Source organism: Dipodomys ordii, unplaced genomic scaffold (assembly GCF_000151885.1).
Source record: "Dipodomys ordii isolate 6190 unplaced genomic scaffold, Dord_2.0 Scaffold54, whole genome shotgun sequence".
In the NCBI taxonomy this organism is placed as follows: Eukaryota; Metazoa; Chordata; class Mammalia; order Rodentia; family Heteromyidae; genus Dipodomys; species Dipodomys ordii.
In genome coordinates, this window is record NW_012267270.1 from 6,316,178 (window position 1) to 6,329,720 (window position 13,543).

Consider the following 13,543-nt stretch of genomic DNA (forward strand, 5'->3'; position numbering starts at 1 on the left):
GCCACTTCCGGCTTTTTTTCTGCTTATGTGGTGCTGAGGAATCGAACTCAGGGCCTCATGCATGCAAGGCAAGCACTCTACCACTGAGCCACCTTCCCAGCCCTTGTTGGGTATTTTAGAGTTCTAGCCATAGTCTGGCAGATCTTAACCTCCTAAGTAGTTAGGGTTATAGTAAAACATACGTTTTAAAAGTTTACTTTATTGCATAAGGATGCTACCTATAACTCTAGATAGGCCAACTCTTTGTATATTTGTAAAAATGTCATATCTGTTATTCGTATTCTTTTTTTTTTTTTGGTCCGGTTGTGGGCTTGAACTCTGGGCCTGGGCGCTGTCCCTCAACTCTTTAGCTCAAGGCTAGCGCTCTACCACTTGAGCCACAGTGCCACTTCCGGCTTTTTTCTTTTTGCTTATTTTGTGCTGAGGAATCGAACCCAGGGCCTCAGGCATGCAAGGCAAGCGCTGTACCACTGAGCCACCTTCCTAGCCCCTATTCATATTCATTTAAATGCAGGTAATATAGCACAAACTGTTTTCTTAGTCTGCAGTTGCAGATCTGGGAAAATAATTACTTCCCTAAAGAAAAAAGGCTTGTAGGGGCTAGGAATGTGGCTCAGTGGTAGAGTGCTTACCTTGTATGCATGAGGCCCTGGGTTTGATTCCTCAGCACCAAATAGACAAAAAATGCTGGAAGTAGCGCTGTGGCTCAAGTAGTAGAGCACTAGCCTTGAGCTGAAGACCTGAGGGACAGTGCCTAGGCCCAGAGTACAAGCCCTACGACTGGGAGGGGGGGAGGGAAGGCGTGTAAGGTTGCCATTTAAAGGTACTATCCCTGGAGATTAGGTAAAATGTTCAGACTTTAAGATTTCTGGAAGCCGAGTACTAGTGGCTTTGCCAAAGCAGGAATTTATATTATGGAAGGAAGAGGGTATGACTGGGTGGATTATTGCATCTAAGAAGATAGAAATGACCTGGGTACTGGTGGCTCACACCTATAATCTTAGCTATTCAGAAAGCTGAGATCCTAGGATCATAGTTTGAATCTAATGGGTAGGAAAGTCCATGAGACTCTTAACTCCAATTAAACAATAAAAATGCTGTTAAGTGGCGTTGAGGCTCAAATAGTAGAGCACTAGCCTTGAGCAAAAAGCTCAAGGACAGAGCCCAGGCCCTGAATTCAAGCCCTAGGACTAGCACCAAAAGAGAGAGAGAGAGAGAGAAAGAGAGAGAGACAGAGAGAGAGAGGATAGATAGAACTGGGAAAATGTAGAAGTGTTGAGAGATTTGAGAGAAGTAACTGAGAGCATATCTTTGACAATACTAAACATAGACTTGTAAGTGTTAAACCCTTGACTCATTTTACTGAAGACTGGACATGCCCAGGATCACATAGGCTGTAAGTGGTATAACTGGAATAGGAACTTGTCTCCTGACTTCAAGTTCATAGATTTCCAAATATCCTTCCTGGGAGTGAGGTGGGTGGAACAATCTTCTTTGTCAGTTAAACATTTGAACATTGAAGTGCACGTTAGAGAGCTAATAAAGTTTTATCATCAAAATAGAGGTATTAACCAGTACTGGTGACTCATGTCTGTACCGTAATCCTAGCTACTCAGGATGTTGAAATCTGAGGATTGCTGTTCAAAGCCAGCTGAGGTAGGAAAGTCCTTGAGACTTTCACTTATTTATTTATTTTTGGTAGTAGGGCTTGAATTCTGGGCCTGGGCGCTGTCCCTCAGCTCTTCAGCTCAAGGCTAGCACTCTACCACTTGAGCCACAGTTCCACTTCAGTTTTTTGGTGGTTAATTGGAGATAAGTCTCACACACTTTGTTGCCTGGGCTGGCTTTGAACCACAGTCCTCAGATCTCAGCCTCCTGTATAGCTAGGATTACAGGTGTGAGCCACCAGCCCTTGGCTCCTTGAAAGGTTTTTTTTTTTATTTTTTGTCGGTCGTGGGGCTTGATCTCTAGGCTGAGCCTGGGCGCTGTCCCTCAGCTCTTCAGCTCAAGGCTAGCGCTCTACCACTTGAGCCACAGCGCCACTTCTGGCTTATGTGGTACTGAGGAATTGAATCCAGGGCCTCATGCAAGCAAGGCAAGCCACTCTACCACTGAGCCACCTTCCCAGCCCCTCCTTGAGACTCTTTTGTGGATCATGGGGTTTGAACTCGGCTTGGGTGCTGTCCCTGCGCTCTTCAGCTCAAGGCAAGCGCTCTACCGCTTGAGCCACAGAGCCACTTTCAGTTTTCTAGTGGTTAATTGGAGATAAGAGTTTCATGGACTTTTCTGCCCGGGCTGGCTTTGAACTGTGATCCTCAGATCTCAGCCTTCTGAGTAGCTAGGATTACAGGTGTGAGCCACCGGTGCTCTGCTTGAAACTCTTATCTCTCACAAACTACCAAGAAGCTGGAATTGGAGCTGTGGCCCAAGTGATAGAATGCTAGCCTTGAGCAAAAAAGTTTAGGAACAGTGCCCAGGACCTGAGTTCAAGCCCCAGGACTAGCACACAAAAAAATAGAGGTATGGTTGCAATGATAAGAATAAGAGCTCATTAAGGGAGTGAATATTTGGAAGGGGTGGGAGAGGGGAAAGGGAAACAAAGGAGAAGGCAACAATGCTTGATAAGAAATGTACTCATTACCTTGCCCATGTAATTGTAACCCCTCTGTACGGTATTTTTACAATAAAAATTAAAAAAAAAAAAAAAGGGAGTGAGTAACAATTGGAAGAGACTGAAGCACAGCCTTAGTGTATATCTACCCACTGGAGGCTGAAGAAGAAAAATCTAGTGAAAGGAAGGGCTAGGAGGCTAGATTGCCTTTTTTTGTTCTAGGCTGTACTAGGATCTAAACTTAGGGACTTGTGCATGCTAAGCCATCACTTTATCAATTGAGCCAAGTCTTTACCTTTTGTATTTGGTGTCAATCCTGGAGCTTGAACTCAGGGCCTGAGCACTGTCCCTGACCTTCTTTGCTCAAGGCTAGCATTCTACCACGAGCCACAGCTCTACTAATGGCTTTTTGGTGGTTGCTTGACAGTAAGAGTCTCACAGGCACCTGGGTTGGCTTCAAACCAGGAGCCTCAGATCTCAGCCCCCAGTTTAGCTAGGATTACAGATGTGAGCCTCTAGCATCTTTTGCTTTTTTTAGTTTTATTTTTTTCTTATAGCATCTCATACTTTTTGTACAGGCCAGCTTCAACCACGAACCACCTACCTATGTCTTCTGAATAACTAGGATTACAGATAATGTGCCACCATGTATGTTTCTTTTGCCTGGGCTGGCCTCAAATCTCAGTCCTTATCTCTGCCTTCTGAGTAACTGGGCTTAAAGGTCTGTACCATACACCTGGTAGGTAGGTTGGTTGATCTCTATCTACTTGCCAACCTACTTACCTTTCCACCTATCTATACAGTATTTCATTCTGTAGCCCAGATTTGCCTTGAACTGTGTATCCTTACTTCTGCCTTAACTCCTCTCACTGCTGGAATTACAAGGTTATAAACATATGCCAGGTTTAGAAGTAGTTGGCAATTTGTGTTTTGTCAAAAAGAGGCAGTTTTGTCACAGAAAGGCAGAGTTCAGTAAGAGTTGAAATGGCCACTGGCTTTGGTAAAAGAGGTCATGGTAAGTTAGGGAATGATTTCAACAGAGAGATTAAGAGGGAAGCCAAGTTTCCAGATGTAAAGGGAATGGGTAGATAACGAATGGATGAAGACATACCTTTCAAGGAGTTTAGCAATGAATAAATGGGAGGACGAAGGGAAGAAACCATTTTGTATGAGATACTGGGGCTGAATATAACAGTTTCTCTGATCCCAGACTAAGAAGTCTGGCTGGTAAATCCTAATTGCAAGAGGATAGTTAGGATGAAAGCTAAAAGTATGTACCAGGTTTCAGTGGAAAAAAAAGCTTGTGGAAGGAGAAACTTCCTTTCAGTTTCTAGAAATGACTCAGATGCTGTGCTTTGACATGGGTATTAAGTTTATAAATGAAGATGAAAGTAGTTAGAAATTTCTCTAGAGTCACATTGTGACTATTTTGAAATTTGATTAATCTACAATTTTTTATTGTTTACTTCATGAGGGCATTGCTCTGGAAACATGGAGGATATATTATTGAATAAAAAAAATGACAAAAATGCTGGGCACCAGTGGCTCATACCTGTAATCCTAGCTACTCAGGAGGCTAAGATCTGAGGATTGCAGTTCAAAGCCAGCTCGGGCAGGAAACTCAGTGAGACTCTTATCTCCAATAAACTACTCAGAAAATTGAAAGTGGCGATGTGGCTCAAATGGTAGAGTATTAGCATTGAGTTGGAGTTGGAGAGCTGAGGGACAACGCCTAGACTCAGAGTTCAAGCCCCACAAATGACCAAAAAAAAAAAATCCTGTCCTTTTAAACTTACATTTGGAGGGGAGAAAGCCAGGATTTAGGCCCAGGTCCCTCAGCTAAACAAAATCTGTCACTGTCTTTCTCTCTCCCTCTCCCTCTCTCCCTCTTTCCCTCTTTCCTTCCCTCCCTCTCTCTTTCTCTCCCTCTCTGTTAGTCCTAAGGCCTGAGCTCTTGGGCCTAGGCGCTGTCCCTGAACTTTTCAGCTGAAGGCTAGCACTCTACCACCTGTACCATAGCGCCACTTCTGACTTTTTCTGCTTATGTGGTGCTGAGAAATCGAACCCCAGGGCCTCATGCATGCAAGGCAAGCACTCTACCACTAAGCCACCTTCCCAGAACTCTTTCTCTCTTTTGGTGACAGTCCTGGGGCTTGAACTCAGGATCTAGGTGCTGTCCCTAAGCATTTTTTGCTCAAGGCTAGTGCTCTACCTCTTGAGCCACAACTCTACTTTCAGCTTTTTGGAAGTTTAGTAGAGGTACGAGTCTCATGAACTTTTCTGACTTTGCTGGCTTTGAATGGTGATTCTCAGATCTTAGCCTACTAAGTGGCTAGGATTATAGCTGGCACTTGGTGTAGGCAGACATTTTTCATTTATATAAAAGTGAAGCAGTATGGCAGTTCTGCTGCAATAAATCCTATGCCCTGCCTTTTTTGTGGCTTTAGGGTGTTGCCCTCATGTTCTTGAAGCAGAGTGACTCACTCTCACTTAACCAGCAGCAAAGGGGAAAAAATGCCTGATCTGAAAGTTGCCTATGTCTTTTCAAATCATTGATGTATGTCAGAACTTGGTCACATGGTTATTCTACAGTTACATGATTGTGTTGGAAGCCAGGTACTGATGGCTCATCTCTATAATCTTAGCAACTCTGGAGGCTGAGATCTCAGAATCAAGGTTTGAAACCTGCCCAGGCAGCAAAATCAATGAGTCTCTCTTACCTTCAATTAACCACACAGATCTTGTGGCTGGAGTGCTAGAGTACTAGCCTTGAGCAAACAAGCCCAGGTACAGTGTCAGGCCTTGAGTTCAGGCTCTAGGATTGGCACCAAAAAAAACTAAAAAAGATTGGGTTGTTAATAGGCCTAAATAGCCGTGTCCTTGTGGCTTACACCTGTGATCCTAGCTACTCAGGAGGCTGAGATTTGAGGATTACAATTCGAAGCCAGCTTGGTCAGGGGGAGACTCTTATCTTCAATTAACTACCAGAAAACTGGAAGTGGTGCTGTGGCTCAAAGTGGTAGAGCATTAATCTTGAGTAAAAAAGCAGGAACAGATCCCAGGCCCTGAGTTCAAGATCCTTGACCACCACCACTACCAACAAAAAAGCCCAATTAGAAACCTATTACTTAATAGGAAGGAGAAATGAATATTGGAAAATTATCAGCCATCACTCAGGACTTTTATTTGTGCTTCTTTTTTTTATTTTTTGTTGGTTGTAGGGCTTGAATTCAGCTTGGGCGCTGTCCTTGAGCTCTTCAGCTCAAGGAAAGCGCTCTGCCACTTGATCCACAGCGCCACTTCCAGTTTTCTGGTGGTTAATTGGCGATAAGAGTCTCAGGACTTTCCTGACCAGTCTGGCTTTGAACCGTGATCCTCAGATCTCATCCTCCTGAGTGGCTAGGATTATGGGCATGAGCCACTGGCACCAGCTTGAGGTTCTTGGTTCTAAGCCAGCCCAGAGAAGAAAGTCCTTGAGACTCTTATCTCTAATTAATTACCGTGAAGCTTGAAATGGAGCTGTAGCTCAAGTGGTAGAGGGGCAGCCTTGAGCTAAAAAGCTAAAGGAAAGCCAGGCGCCGGTGGCTCACGCCTGTAATCCTAGCTACTCAGGAGGCTGAGATCTGAGGATCACAGTTCAAAGCCAGCTCGGGCAGGAAAGTTCATGAGACTCTTTATCTCCAATAAACCACTAGAAAACTGCAAGTGGTGCTGTGGCTCAAGCGGTAGAGCATTTGCCTTGAGCTGAAGAGCACAAGGATAGTGCCCAAGCCCAGAGTTCAAGCCCCAGGACCAACAACAACAATAAAATTAAAGGACATCTTGGCCTTGAGTTCCTCCCTCCTTTCTACCTCCCTCCTCCTTCCTCCTTTTCCTCCCCTCCCTCCCTCCCTCCCTCCCTCCTTCCCTTCCTTCCTCTCTCCTTCCTTCCTTTCCTTTCTCCCTTCCCTTTCTCCCTCTTTCTAGGTACTCATGATTTTATGCTGCAATAAGAATGCATAACAATTGTATCTGCTCTATTTCCTCTCCTACAGTTGATATTGTCAGTCTTTAAAATTTTATCTGTTGTGCTGTGCTGTTACTCATTGGTGGCTTTTTTTTTTTTTTTTTGGGTCCAGTCATTGGGCTTGAACTCTGGGCCTGGGCACTGTCCCTCAGCTCTTCAGCTCAAGGCTAGCTCTCTACCACTTGAGCCACAGCGCCACTTCCGGCTTTTTTCTTTTTGCTTATGTGGTGCTGAGGAATCGAACCCAGGGACTCAGGCATGCAAGGTAAGCGCTGTACCACTGAGTCCCTTCCCAGCCCTCATTGGTGGCTTTAGTGTTTTTTTTTTTTTGGTCAGTCATGGGGCTTGAACTCTGGTCCTGGGCACTGTCTCTCAGCTCTTCAGCTCAAGGCTAGTGCTCTACCACTTGAGTCACAGTGTTACTTCTGGTTTTCTGATGGTTTATTGAAGATAAGAGACTCACAGATTTTCCTGCCCGGGCTGGCTTTTGAACCGTGATCCTCAAATCTCGGTCTCCTAAGTAGCTAGGATTACAGTTGTGAGCCACTGTTGCCTGGCTCTTTATGTATGATTCTTGACCATTGGATCTTCTTTATTGACCAAGTACCCATCCATAGTCTTTGTTCATTGTTATTTACTTATTTTTGAGCCAGTACTGGGACTTGAACTCAAGGCCTAGGTGTTTTCCTTTAGCTTTTTTACTGTAGGACAGTGCTCTATCACTTGAACTACTGCTCTACTTCCAGCTTTTTCATGGCTAACTAGAGATAAGAGTCTCACAGACTCCTGTCTGGGCTGGCTTGGAACCTTGATCCTTGATCTCAGTCTGCTGAATAGTTAGGATTACAGGTGTGAACCACTGGCTCCTGGCTGTCATTGTTTTAAAACTTGGAATGCTTATTTGTTTCTTGGGGATTTGTTTTTTGTTTTTTGTTGGTGTGGGGCCTGAACCCTGGGCCTGGGTGCTGTCCCTCAGCTCTTCAGCTCACTCTACCACTTCTAGCACTCTACTACTTGAGCCACTGTGCCACTTCTGGTTTTCTGGTGGTTTATTGGAGATAAGAGTCTTACAGGCTGTCTTTGTTTTTTGTTTTTGTTTTTGTTTTTTGGGTCTGGTCGTGGGGCCTGAACTCTGGGCCTGGGCGCTGTCACTCAGCTCTTCAGCTCAAGGCTAGCACTCTACTACTTGAGCCACAGCACTACTTCCAGCTTTTTTTTTTTTTTTTTTGGGTCGTGGGGCCTGAACTCTGGGCCTGGGCGCTGTCCCTCAGCTCTTCAGCTCAAGGCTCTCTACCACTTGAGCCACAGCGCCACTTCCGGCTTTTTTCTTTTTGCTTATGTGGTGCTGAGGAACCGAACCCAGGGCCTGAGGCATGCAAGGCAAGCACTCTATCACTGAGCCACCTTCCCAGCCCCTCCCCTTTCTTTTTTTTTTGGTCAGTCATGGGGCCTGAACTCTGGGCTCTGCCCCTCAGCTCTTCAGCTCAAGGCTAGTGCTTTACCACGTGACCCACAGTGCCACCTCTGGCTTTTTCTGCTTATGTGGTGCTGAGGAATCGAATTCAGGGTCTCATGTATGCAAGGCAAGCACTCTACCACTGAGCCATCTTCCCAGCTTACAGGCTGTCTTTGAATCATGATCCTCAGATCTCAGCATGAGCCACTGGTGCCTGACTCTTGGGGATTTCTTCTTTTTTTTTTTTGTCGGTCCTGGGGCCTGAACTTTCTGCCTGGGCGCTGTCCCTCAGCATTTCAGCTCAAAGCTAGTGCTCTACCACTTGAGCCATAACGTCATTTCCAGCTTTTTTCTGCTTATGTGGTGCTGAGGAATTGAACCCAAGGAATCGAACCTTGCATGCAAGGAAAGCACTCTGCCACTGAGCCACCCTTCTAGCTCCTCTTGGGGATTTCTATATTAATTCTGGATGTGAGTCCTTTGGAAATAGGTATTGTGAACATTTTCTCTGAACCTATAGCTTGCCTTTTTACTCATTGTTATCTTTGCTTTCTTTTCTTTCATTGTCTTCCTTTGCTTTCTCTTCTTCCCCTTCTGGCTCTTACTCACACATTGTATAGTTAATTTTCAGCATAGTATCTACTGAGTACCACAGCTGCATTTGTTCACTCTTTGTTCCTCCATTTCTATGTCCTCCCTCACTCCCCCCAAAAGATAGATAAACAAGCAGGACAAAAAAAAACAAGAAATAAACAAAGAGGAAAAACAAGCAACCTTGTTTCTATTTTCTGGAATTCATTTTGATAAATAAAAATCTTAATATTCCAGAGGTGTTGTGCCTTTGGGTTCCTCCCTTGAGAGTATTTTCCTTGCTGGCCGGGCCCTGGTGGCTTACGTCTGTAATCCTAGTTACTCAGGAGGCTGAGATCTGAGGATCACAGTTCAAAGCCAGCCGGGGCAGAAAAGTTGGTGAGACTCTTATCTCCAATTGACCACCAGAAGACTGGAAGTGGTGCTGTGGCTCAAAGTGGTAGAGTTTTTTTGTTGTTGTTGTTGGTCGTGGGGCTTGAACTCTGGGCCTGGGTGCTGCCCCTCAGCTCTTCAGCTGAAGGCGAGTGCTCTATCACTTGAGCCACAGCTCCATTTCTGGTTTTCTAGTGGTTTATTGGAGATAGAAGTCTCACGGTCTTTCCTGCCCGGGCTGGCTTTGAACTGTGATCCTCAAATCTCAGCCTCCTGAGTAGCTAGGATTACAGGCATGAGCCATCAGCGCCCACCATAAAATGATAGAGTTCTAACCTTGAGCTGAAGAGCTCTGGGACAGCACCCAGGCCCATGGGAAAAAAAAAAGTATTTTCCTTTAGTCTTAGAGTGTATGAATGCCTAGAAACCAATTTATTTTGTATTTTATATCTAGCTTTCACATATAAAAGAAAAGATGTGTGTTTCTGAGCTTGACTTAGGTCACTTTACATGATTTTTCCTAGGTCCATTCGTTTCCCTGCAAATGACGTATTATTTTAATGGCTGTACAAAATTCTGTTGTGTATAAGTGCCACAGTTTTTTGATCATCTATTGTAGGGCACCTGGGATGTTTCCACAACTTGGCTATGGTGAATAGTGCTGAAGTACATATGGATGTACAAGCGTCTTTATGGTATCCTGGCTTATGACATTCTGGGTAGATGTCCAAGAGTGGTATGGCTGGGTTGTAGAGAAGATCTATGTTTCATTTTTTTTGAGGAACTCCAGACCATCATTGGCATCTTATAATGAAAAGATATTTTTAATTTTAATGAAGTCTAATTTGTATTTTCCCCCTTTAATAGTGTATTTGTGCTCTATTTAAAAAGGTTTTTCTTAATCAAAATGAACTCCGGGAAATGGAAACAAGGTTTTTCCTTTTGTTGTTGTTTTCTTTTTGTCTTGTTTGTTTATCTGTCTTTGGGAAGGCAAGGGGCAGGCACAAAAATGGAGGGACAAAAGGTGAACAAATGCAGCAGTGGTACTTACTAATTATACAACTTGTAGGTGAGTACAAGAGAGAAAAACAGAGAGGGGAGGGGGTTACATTGTCCAAAAAGAAATATACTCATTACTTTTCTTAACCCCTTTGTATACCACATTTATAGTAATTTAAATAAAAGAAGGTTTTTGCTTTTTCCATGTTTAAAAATAATGTAATCCATATGCTGATGATTTAGGTCTGTAATCCTCACTATTTAGCAGGCTGAGGTTTAGAAGATTGTTCTAGTCTAGGCAGGAAAGTCCTTGAAACTGTTGTCTCCAAAATAATTAGCAAAAAGCATGACTGGAATCAGTGGCTTAAATGGTTGAGTGCCAGTTGAGCAAACAAGTTGAGTGAGCACAAGGCCCTGAGTTCAAATATTAGTACCACCACCACCAAAAACTGTGTGTGTGTTTGTATACTGTTGAGTATATAGAAAATGTTAAGTACATAAAATGTTCAAAACTAGCTGGATAAAATGTATGAAACTGGCTACACAGGAGACAGAGATCAGAGGATTGTAGTTAGCCCTAGCAGGAAGCAAGACCTGACCTCAACACAATAGTTGGGCATGGAAATATTGCCTGTTACCTCAGCTTTGTAGAAAGCATGAGTAAGAGAATTGTCCAGACCTGCTGGGGCAAAAGGCTTGAGACCCTTTCAGAAAAATAAAGCAAAAAGGGATGAGGGATGTGGCTCAAATGGTAGAGCCCCTGCCTAACAAATGCAAAGCCCTAAGTCAAACCCCAATACCACCAAAATAAGAAATATTTTTGAATTTTTTTTTTCTTCCCACATTGACAGGTGATGCCATGGAAAACAGAAAGCCTGGTCCAGTGCAGGTTGTTTTGGTTCACAAAGAACAACATTCCTTTGAGCTAGAAGAGAAAGCTTTGGCTAGCATCCTTCTACAGGAACACATTCGAGATCTTGATGTGGTGGTGGTGTCAGTGGCTGGTGCCTTCCGAAAGGGCAAATCCTTTATTCTGGACTTCATGCTGCGATACTTGTATTCTCAGGTAAGGAAGAATGAGTTTGTTACAAGGTAGAAAAGAGCAAAAAACAGCCAGGTGCTAGTGGCTCATTCCTGTAATCCTAGCTACTCAAGAGGGTGAGATCTGAGGATTGCGGTTTGAAGCCAGAAGCTAGCCAGGGCAAGAAACTCTTACCTCCAATTAATCACAGAAAAAGCCAGAAGTGGTTCTGTAACTCAAATGGTAGAGGTCTAGCCTTGAATAAAAGGAGCTTAGGGATAACACCCAGGCCCAGAGTTCAAGGTCCAAGACTGGCAGAAAAAGAAGAAAAGAGGGGGCTGGGAAGGTGGCTCAGTGGTAGAGTGCTTGTATTGCATGCATGAGGCCCTGGGTTCTATTCCTCAGCACCACATAAGCAGAAAAAAAAGCTGGAAGTGGCATTGTGGCTCAAGTGGTAGAACGCTAGCCTTGAGCTGAATTGCTGAGGGACAGTGCCCAGGCCCAGAGTTCAGGCCCACGACCGGACCCAAAAAAAAAAAAAGAAAGTTCAAAGGGGTAACATTGACCAGATACATGGTATTCATAAACTGCTTTGTTGAATGGCAACTCCTGTGTACAACTGCTTAAAAATTAAAAAAAAAAAAAAGATTTAATGTGGGAGCTGGGAATGTAGCTTTGTTTTGGAGCTTACCATGCTTGAAGTGTGGTTTGATAGCTAGTACTTCACAAAAAACAAGTGCCAAGGGTTTAGTGAGTGTGTCTCATTTCTTCTGTAGAAGGAAGGTGGCCATTTAAACTGGTTGGGTGACCCAGAAGAACCATTAACAGGATTTTCGTGGAGAGGAGGCTCTGACCCAGAAACCACTGGAATTCAGATATGGAGTGAAGTTTTCACTCTAGAGAAGCCAGGTGGGAAGAAGGTAAGGATGAAAAGATTTAGAAATCATAGCAAGAACGTACCATAAGAATCTTCATGTGTACTGTGCTAATCTAATAAAAGTAATTTTTATCAAGCTGATGTAGGCACGCAGTTTAAAAGTAATGTGTGTTTTCAAAAAATATATGTTGGGCCAGGTGCTGGTGGCTCATGCCTATAATCCTATCTACCCAAGAGGCTGAGTTCTGTGGATCATGGTTCAAAGCCAACCCGGGAAGGAAAGTCTGTGAGACTCTTATCTCCAATAAACCACTAGAAAACAGGAAATGGCACTGTGTTTCAAGTGATAGAGCCCTCTCCTTGAGCTGAAGAGTACAGGGACAGTGCCCAGGCCCAGACCAGAGTTCAAGCCCCACAACCGGGGGTGGGGAATAAAAACATATATATTTTAAAATTTATATATATATATATATATGTAAATGTTGATAAATGTTCGGGTTGGAGAAGTGGCTCAGAGCATCAGCCAATGAGCGAAAGTATTAGATACTGAGTTCAAGTCCCTGTCTCTGACCAAAAAAAAAAAGAAAACCAAACAAGCAATGAATGACAGCTGGGCCCTTGTGGCTCATGACTATAATTGGTCCTAGCTATATATAATTGGAAGATTGTGGTTTGAAGCTAGCTTGGGCAGAAAGTCCATGAGACTCCATCACCAGTTAACCATCAAAAAGTCAGACTAGCCAGGTACTGGTGGCTCACACCTGTAATCCTAGCTACTCAGGAGGCTGAGATCTGAGCATCATGATTCAAAGCCAGCCTGGGCAGAAAAGTCTGTGAGACTCTTATCTTCACTAAACCACTTAAAAAAACAGAAGTAGTGCTGTGTTTCTGGTAGTAGAGTACTCATCTTGAGTTGAAGAGCTCAGGGACAGTGCCCAGTCCCAGAGTTCAAGCCCTATGACCTATTTTTTAAAAAAAAAAAGGGCTGAGAAGGTGGCTCAATGGTAGAGTACTTGCCTTGCATGCATAAGGCCCTGGGTTCTCTTCCTCAGCACCACATAAACAGAAAAAGCTGGAAGTGGCGCTGTGGCTCAAATAGTAGAGCGCTAGCCTTGAGCTAAAGAGCTGAGGGACAGCACCCAGGCCTAGGGTTCAAGCCCCATGAGTGACCAAAAAAAAAAGAAAAGAGTCTCACAGCCTTTCCTGCCCAGGCTGGCTTTGAACCGTGATCCAGAGTAGCTAGGATTATAGGCCAGCCTACATTCTTATCAACCACACATAAAGCTCAAGTTTCCACATCCTGGCAAGCACCTAATATCATATCTGTTTTGATACAGGGTCTCACTATGTTGTTTAGGTTGACCTCAAAAGCCATGATCTTTTTGTTTCAGTCTTTTGAGTGTTAGGATTACAGTTGTGCATCATTGTTTCCATTCTTTTGTGTGTGTGTGTGTGTGTGTGTATGTGTGTGTGTGTGTTTGTGTGTGTATGTGTGTTTTTGGGGGTCCGGTTATAGGGCCTGAACTCTGGGTCTGGGCGCTGTCCCTCAGCTCTTTAGCTCAAGGCTAGCGCTCTACCACTTGAGCCACAGCGCCACTTCTGGCTTTTTT

At 44.0% G+C, this 13,543-nt stretch overlaps 1 protein-coding gene across 1 annotated transcript in view; it reads left to right on the plus strand.

Moving 5' to 3' along the window:
* The window catches only part of Atl3 (atlastin GTPase 3), a 59,715-nt gene that overhangs the window by 14,364 nt on the left and 31,808 nt on the right, over positions 1 to 13,543 (plus strand). The window contains exons 2-3 of the mRNA XM_013020913.1: positions 10,887 to 11,101; positions 11,833 to 11,976. Of these exons, the coding sequence (XP_012876367.1) occupies positions 10,887 to 11,101; positions 11,833 to 11,976 (359 nt within the window). The remainder of the gene's footprint in view (positions 1 to 10,886; positions 11,102 to 11,832; positions 11,977 to 13,543) is intronic.